At 45.1% G+C, this 8,433-nt stretch overlaps 1 protein-coding gene across 2 annotated transcripts in view; it reads left to right on the forward strand.

The window, feature by feature from the left end:
• Nucleotides 1-6,930, forward strand: part of man1a2 (mannosidase, alpha, class 1A, member 2) — a 97,524-nt gene extending 90,594 nt beyond the window's left edge. For both annotated transcript variants that reach the window (XM_076030873.1, XM_076030875.1), the window contains exons 13-14: nucleotides 2,864-2,979; nucleotides 5,673-6,930. In XM_076030873.1, coding sequence (XP_075886988.1) covers nucleotides 2,864-2,979; nucleotides 5,673-5,808 — 252 coding nt within the window. In that variant the 3' untranslated portion in view covers nucleotides 5,809-6,930. The remainder of the gene's footprint in view (nucleotides 1-2,863; nucleotides 2,980-5,672) is intronic.
• Nucleotides 6,931-8,433: the final 1,503 nt, after the last annotated feature.

The following is an 8,433-nucleotide window of genomic DNA, read 5'->3' on the forward strand; positions in this document are numbered from 1 at the left end:
GAACGGCGGGTTCGCCGTCTGCTCCCTCCCACTTTTTTCCCCCAGACACGAGGCTTAAATAAAGCGAGAAGAGGAATTTAGGAAGTGCTCCATGTGGCACGTCAGGTTCAGCCGTTATACCTCCTTTTGTGTTTTGATATGTAAAGAAATTAAATCTAAAGCCTTTTTCCGTCTCGCACTGTTGCGCACTGACGGAGGATTAAGCAGCTGGACGTGCCTCAGCTGGCTCGTCTTCTCCCCTTCTACTCCTCCTCCTCCTCCTCCCCCATCCATCTTCACGCCCCTCCTTCTCTCCCCGCCGCCAATCGACTTGTCGCCTCTTGGCTACAACCAACCACTTCTCCCCGTGTGAAAGATTTACGCTCGTAGGGAGTTTGAATGACTCCTTGAGGAAGCTGGCGCGCAGACGGCATCGTTAAGATGAGCGAGTTTTTGGATGTAGGACTTTAGGGGCGAAACTGAAGGAAAATGTAGTTTAAAGATCTCTGTCGAGATACAGAAAGACTTGAACAAAGACTTGACAAGACTAGAAAAAAGAAAGATGGAACATCTCATAAGCAGTATTAGCTGATTTTTTTATTCTCACTGAGCTTTTTTTTTTTTTTCTCTTAATGTTTTTTATGCATTTTGGTTTATAATTATCTCAGTGAGATGTTCCAGCTTGTGGTGATTTTTGTGAGTAATGCGCACTTGAACTAGAATGGCAGCTAGAGTTACAAAGCTGTTTCATTTACAAGTGTAAAACTTTTTCAAAGTAACCAAGATCATTCAAAGTAAATAAGAAATGACAGCCAAGTAGAAACCACTACATTTACATGACTGTAAACTGACACTTAGTATTTTAACATTTCAAACAATTTTATTTATATCAAGAAAAATGCGCTTGTTATTAGTGGGTCTATATTGTTATTATTATGTTATTATATGACTTCGGTTGTTTCAAAGAGGTTAGATATTATTTGTTATTGGAAAGTCTTGAAAAGACAAATTTTCTTGTTCTGTTGGCAGGTAATTTTGCTTACTTTAGGTAAAATACACTTAATTTTTGTTCTATTTTTCTTATTTTTGAAAGCCGTCTTTTTGCTGTGTTTAACTAAGGGGCAACATTATGTTCTCCTTAGTATTTTTTTGTACCGATAATAATGTCGGAACATTATTCCGGTGTTCAGCAGGGCCACACAGAAAGACAAACAAAGGCAACCATTCACACACCTACGGACAATTCACAGTCTAGTTGGGGCGTCCAACGTAAAAACCCATGTGCCAAGTCAAATATATGAATCAGTCCTCCGTGATTGGCTGCGATGACCCCTGAATAGGAAAGTCGAAAGGAACAGAAAATGACAGGCCTGAATATGTGGGGAAAGAGCTTTGTGCGCCGGTCTGAAAGCTAAATTGCGGTGTCGTTCCTCCACTTCTCCACCACTTGGTGATGCAGATCCGCCCGTCACTCCTCCGCCCGTCACCGCAGTCTGGAACTTGACAGGTGTCAGGAGTTGAAAAGCTCCCAGGCAGACAGACCGCTTCCTGGACGTGGTAGTCTCTTTATCGTCCTCAGATCAGACAAGAGTATGTAAATGCACCGTCTTTGATTAACAGCGCGTTAAAATTTCGCAACAGAGCGTCGTCGAGTTTCTGAGCACTCCAGAGGAAACCGGCGGCCAGAGAACAAAGGTGCAGCGGGAGGCAGCAGCCGGTTATTAATGGAAAATAATGGTCCGAACTCATCCCGACGACGCAAAATGTGACGCCCGAGGATTGAGGGAAGGAGGGAGGGGACGGGGGCGAGGGGACAAGGACGGAGACAATGCCTCCAGTTCCTTTGCGTTAATCGTGGCAGTCGATAAGGAGACGGACAGAATTTTTATGAAGGCGCCAATTTGGCCGAAACAAGCCAAATCGATTGAACGCACAGCCGACAGCAGACACCGTCTCACACTGCGACCACCAGCGGGAGGGGTCATTTTTGCGTAACTCAAGTCAAGAAAACTGCATCTGACAAAATGAGCGTGTTGGTCTAAAAGCTCCTACAACTACATATTATGGCTGTCAGTCGATGAAAAATTTTGATCGCAATTAATCACGATTAAAAATGTATCCTGAGTTAACTCGTGATTAATTGCACATGTTTTTCACCATGCTCTATATGTAACTTTTACAAGATATTTATTGTGTTTCTTGGAGAGGGCAATAATAATTCCTCTGTGGAAATTATTTTTTAGTATTGTTATTTTCATTGGAACATTCCGAAAAGATTAAATACTTATACTGTCCAGATTCTCTCTCTCAAAAAAAGAAAAAAACGCAAACCTTGAGGTATTCTCAAGCCATGGTCGCATTTGTCAATCGCGGTATTTTGTTTTGAAAATTAACTGGATTCTCTGTGTGTTTGTGTGTGGTATGTACATGAATATATACTTATACATATATACATATATATATACACACATACACACACACATACACATATTTACACATTTATATTGTCATATGTAAATGCAGGAAAGCGCAGTAGTTTTCTAGTTTTCTCTTCCCTGCTGCTGTCTCCAGCATTTATCTCTCCAGGACTCTCGGGGTCTAATCTGTGACAAGCGAAGAAATTAATTAGAGCACACTTTTGAAAGCTTATTAAAAATTTGTGCTTCCCAAGCCCACACCACCACCACCACCACCACCATACCCCTCCCCCGCCCCAACCACCCACCTCCTGTATTTTGTATCTGCCCTTTTCATTTCATTACTCTTTGTTTTTGTGGTCCATTTATCACTCGCCCGCCATTTATTTCTCTGCCTCTCCCCCCCCCCCTCTCTGCTCTCTGTCTCTCCCCCCCCTGTCCTCCGCCTCTCTCGTCACCCCCTGCAGGCCATCGACAAGTACTGCAGGGTGAGCGGGGGCTTCTCCGGCGTGAAGGACGTCTACTCCTCCAACCCGACGTACGACGACGTGCAGCAGAGCTTCTTCCTGGCCGAGACGCTCAAGTAAGCATCCGCATCGCCCGCTCTCCGCGCCGGGCCAGTTCCTCCCCAACTGATGAGCTCATTATACACCCAAGCAACAAAAAACAACTGCTTCCTATGCATCACAAAGCCTCAGATCTACACTTTCTTGGTAAACTCGCCCCGTCGTCTGATTGCTTTTCAGCCCAGCGTAGACGCTGCATATTGCGCTGCGACGTCTGCAGTCATGTGATAACACTTCAGCTTCCCTCAGTCTGTATTCGCTCTTTCCTGCAACTGCACCCTCCGCTAGTTTGTGCAATGTACAACACTTCTTAATCATTTTCACTTCATTTTCAGCACTCTTTTATGTACTCACAAGAAGTTTTAGCTATTGAAATGAATTGATGAGGTCGACTTAATTTGACCTTTTCTAAACTTTTGGAACGCACACATTCAACTGTTAAATTATTTTTAGTTTTTATTGCATGAAAACACAAATCGGTTTGTACAGTTTGTATATGAACACTCCACTTCGTCGTGCTGATCACATTTTGCGACCTTTAAAAAAAAAAAAAAAAAAGTTCTCTCTCGACACGTTGTTAAGGTGTTGACAATTTTTTTGCTTCGGTCCATCCACCACTGCTGCTGGCTTCTATGTTTCAGTATATTGTCAGAGGGAGGTGAACCTCTTACATGCGCGACTTTCAGTATATAATATCACTACAGCGTTAACTTTTTTCCAAATATTTCACCAAAACGTTGTATATCCCGATTATTATTTTTTTTGCGAGTGGTGCAAGGCAACGCAAGGCATCTTCATTTATAATATATTATATCATTACCTTTTATACGCAAGGCAATTCAATGTGTTTTACATCATTGAAAGTTCAACATTTTGAAAGAATTTAAAAGACGAAGAACACAGAGTATTCAAAGACAAAGTGCAGAGAAAAAAAGACAGTTTAAAATGCGTAAATGGAGCAGTAATAAAGCAGGATAGAAATAAAAAGATGATGAAATATAGGAAGATGAACAAAAGCGCTCAATTATAATCATAAGAAAAGAAAAAGGAAGAGTCTTGAACCTGGATTGAAAAACATTCACACTCGGGGCTTCACCTCACTTCTGTTGGCAGCTGATTCCATTTGGGTGCAGGAGTTAAATGCTGCTTCACCATGTTTAGATTGAACTCTGGGCTCCACCATCTGACCTGAGTCTACAGATCTACAGACTCCCACTGGGTTCATACTACGTTAGCATTTCATTCATGTATTCTGGACCTAAAACCCTTCAGGGACCTATAGACTAGTAGCAGAACTTTAAAGTCTAAATGTATTTTGTTCCTTTGGCAGAGTGCCTGACACGCTTTATCTTCTGTGTCCCAGTGGAGTCACCTGGTCATAAAAGTTCTAACCTGTCCTCCTGGCCACAGTGGTAAAGAGCAGCATCGCAGCCGCCCTTAGTTCCTCATCGTCACCGCTGGATGAAGATGAGCTGCGGTGTACAAGCAGTATAAAATCCAACCTTCCAACCTGGAACCTTCACGTGGCTCTCTGCTACCCTCTGCTGGCGGCTTTTATCAAATTCAGGCATTACGCCTACGTCACGACTGATGGCTTCAACCTGGTTTGTTGCGTTGTTGCTGAACCTGCACGTTGGGGGGGCAAACATGATTTTTCTTTTCCTTTTTTTTTTCATGACCCTGATGTGAGCAGGAAGCTGCTCATCACCCTGCGAACGTGTCCTCCGTTTAACACCAATTAAGCCGCTCTTTGTTGCAAAAGTCGTTAAAGGTCAGCGGCGCTGACATTTTAACGGCGCGCCTCCGATTCAGCCTTTTAATGTGGTCACCGGTCGTTGTCGGCGGCTGTGGACCAATCCCATCGCAGAGCGGGGTCGGGGACAAACTGGCTGCTGATTGGCTGCCGACACGTCCGATTGGAGTCTTCACAACTGTGGATGTACAGAACCAAAGATCCAACATTTGTTTGTTTTCCAATATATGAGCTCAATATTTATATATTTATTTACATTTTTGATTTATTTTGCTGTGTATTTGCTAAGAAATAACGTAAACGTGATGTGATTTTTTTTTAAGGAGGCTCTCATGTTATACTTTGGTATAAGATCTTTCTTTGTCTTTTTTCTCTCCTGTTCTCCTGCATGGTGCAGTATCTGAATGCTCTCTGAGTTTTCAGAGTATATTTAACCCGCAAAACTAATTCAGCTTTACTGAACCTTCCAAAGGTTTGAAAGCAGTAATGAATAAAAAAATAAGGCCGTCCGAGAGGGTGGGGCAACCACCTGCCTTGGATTGTGGTTGCAAACTTTGAAGATGTATCGGTGCCCTTTGTGACATCACAAGGTCCAGATTCTAAGGATGTTTTAGCACTCAATTATTATTATTAGTATTACTTTTTGTTGGAGCCAGGGTCTGTTTTCCACTGATTACATCAGTCAAGTGAATTCAACATAACACGGGGCCTTTAAAATCATCGGCATTTAGAAAATGCCAATTCTTGCTTCACCATCTTTTTTTTTTTTCTCATTGATTTTAACATTTTCGACATCTGAATTTTATTTCCAGCCCGATCGGATGCAATAATAATAATAATGTTTGGGAGCTGTTTCGCTCAATGCCGCTCTCCTTCTTTCCCACCTCCCGTCCCGTCTTCATCCTCCCCACCCCTGCACCCCCTCCCTGGACCACCTCCCCCCCACCACCCACCCAGGTACCTGTACCTGCTGTTCTCCAGCGACGACCTGATGCCTCTGGAGAGCTGGGTCTTCAACACGGAGGCCCACCCGCTGCCCGTCCTCCACCTGGGCAACATCACGCTGCCCGGCAGCCAGCCGCTCCAGCGGTAGGCGCTGACGCGCCAACCTTTCTCCAGCAGCTGACACCAGGGGGCGCTGGTGGACTACTCCAGCGAGCGAGGACTCGAAGGAAAACTGAGATCCAGCTCTGCGAACTCGGCACTTGTTGTTTTGTTGTCTTTTTTTTTTTGTTTTCTTTCGGACGCCAAACAGAGGGGATGGCGAGAGAGCCTTCTGCTCTCCTTCTGCGTTATTTGCTCTCTTGACTTTTCTCTCCTCCCGCCGCTGCCATCCATCCCCTCCGTCTCCTCCCCGCGCTCCCATCTGAAAACGCGGCGGCTCGGCTGCTCGGCCTCCCGACTGGACTTGAACTGACTCGAGCGGAGCGTCGACACTCGAAGGCCGACGTGTGATCATTTCTTTTGTGACTATTTTTTTTTTATTATTTTCTATTTGAACTCTGACCAAACTTCACTCTCTGCGCCCGAGGGTTTTTTTTTTTTTGTTTGTTTGTTTGTTTATCCCACCTCCCTCACCCCTCCTGAAGGACGGCAGTCAGTTGGACGCACTGCACTGATGTGGAGGCAGACACCCTGGAGGACCTTTTCACAGGCTCTGCTGACGACTACGTTGGTTTGTTTTGTTTCCTTTCTTAAAAAAAAAAAAAAAAATTGGGGACAACAGGGTCGAACCGCAGCTCCCCTTGACGTCGTCCTCGGACGAAGCTTTGAACCTTGAACCTGGAACCGTTCGCCGCTCCTCCCGTCGTCGGTGAGACGTCGAGTCCTGGTCCATCTCTGTCACGCTGAACGGACCAGCGGTGCGTTTCCTCCTCCCCCTGTCCTCGCCTCTTTTTTTTTTTCTTCCAAACATTCTTCTTCTTCTGCTGCTGCTGCTGCTGCTGCTGCTACTCGTTTAGATGCTGCTGCTTCTTCTTCTTCTCCCTTTTTATCATAATTGCTCCACCACACCCCATCGCATCATCTCAGCCCCTTCCACTCTTCTCCTGTTCAGCTTCTTGTCGTCCCTCCACCCACCCTTACAGCGGGTGCATTGAATAAACTCAATCATTTCTGGGGCACTTTGTGCGAGATGCTCACTGATGGCCGAGCGGACGGGGAGCCGAGGAGCAGCGCTGAAAGGGCTGCTGCTGTTCCGTCCGGTCCGAAACCCCGAAACAAATTCAACAGCTGGAGAAGTTCTCTGCGGTGCTTCACGTTTCTTTCTTTCTTTCTTCACACTACAGAGTCTACAGACTCATTTTTGGGGGGGGTTCACATTTCTGTAAATCTGGTTTAGTCGATTGCAAATGCGAAAATGTCAAGTTATTGTGGAAAATCAAAAGAATGAAATTCGACCGGCGGCTTTTGTTGATCCTCTCCCCGGGAGAAACCTATCATATCCTTTAAATGTATAGTTTTATTATATGGGGGGGCTGAGAAAAAGTCAGAAATACTAAGTAAGCAAATCCGACACTTTTGGTATGGTTCTATAGAAAATGATGACATCATCAGAATTATTCTTTTTGATTTTACCCTCAAATGTTCCCAAACTTTGCGTATCAAGTTGAGCAGGAACTCGACAGGAGTGTTTTTTCTGCTTAAAGTCTCTTTTGATAAAACGGCACGTTGCCCAAAGCTACGTTCTGTACAGCTCGACAGAATTGCAAAAATGCAAATGCAGTTTCAATGAGCGACGTTTTAGCTTTAACACTTTCTAAAGTTCCCACAAACCTCGAGATAAAGAGTCGCTGAATCTATTTATTTTTCAGAGGCGTCGTCAAACAGAGCGGCCTCACTAACGAGTCTCTTCACAAGGTCTCCCTGCGCTCGGAACCGCTAGCGCGCTGCTAAAACTTCAGCAGCCAGTAAGGGGTTACACTCACTCACATGTCGCTCCATTATCTTACGCACACAACCGGCGCCTCGATGTGTTTTGGCTCGCGCACCGGTCCCCACCAGCCACCCAACCACACTAATATTGAGCTAAACTGGCTTGAGTACGAATTTGTGAGCTGCTTTGAATATTTCAATTCCCGTTGCTTTTTGTGACTCACGATGTCTTTGGTGCTGCCGTGGGAGTCGAAACCGCCAATCGAGAGCGAAATAAGGAATGAAAATACATATGAAATCGTCTTCCTTTAATTTCGGGCGTTTATACTGGTTTTACATCAGGAACCGGTTTCATTCCAGATTTTTTTTTTATTCAATCGGTCCCCTTTTCTATTTAATAACCGTTGCCAGTTTTGTTCGGAGCTTCTTCTTTTCTTTTCGTTTATATCTTCCTTTCTCAGCCTTTCGTTCGCATATCATCCCCTCCATCCTCCTCTTTCCATCAGCCCGTCCCTCACGCGGCTCTCATCAGAAACTCTACTGAGCATCGACGGAGCGGTTGCGCTCTGCAGCCTCTTGCAGCCTCTCGCGTCCCCCCCGCCCCCACCCCCCCCAAATGCCTGTTTGTGATCGGTGGCCGGAGTCCCAGCAGAACCTGGGCAGCCATCGAGTCGCTTGGAGCGACGCGGATTTTCGGAAAATTGAGTGTTCCGTATTTGTATTTTTTTGCTGATCTTAGAAAAGGATGGGGGGGGCGGGGTGCGGGGAGTGTGTGTGGGGGGGGGGTGACGATTAAACTGAATCTGTAAATATGTTTAAAGGCGAAACACAAATTCAATAAAGA

This window comes from Nelusetta ayraudi, unplaced genomic scaffold (genome assembly GCF_046127955.1).
Source record: "Nelusetta ayraudi isolate G7.1 ecotype Tasmania unplaced genomic scaffold, CSIRO-AGI_Nayr_v1 ptg000031l, whole genome shotgun sequence".
Classification (NCBI taxonomy): Eukaryota; Metazoa; Chordata; class Actinopteri; order Tetraodontiformes; family Monacanthidae; genus Nelusetta; species Nelusetta ayraudi.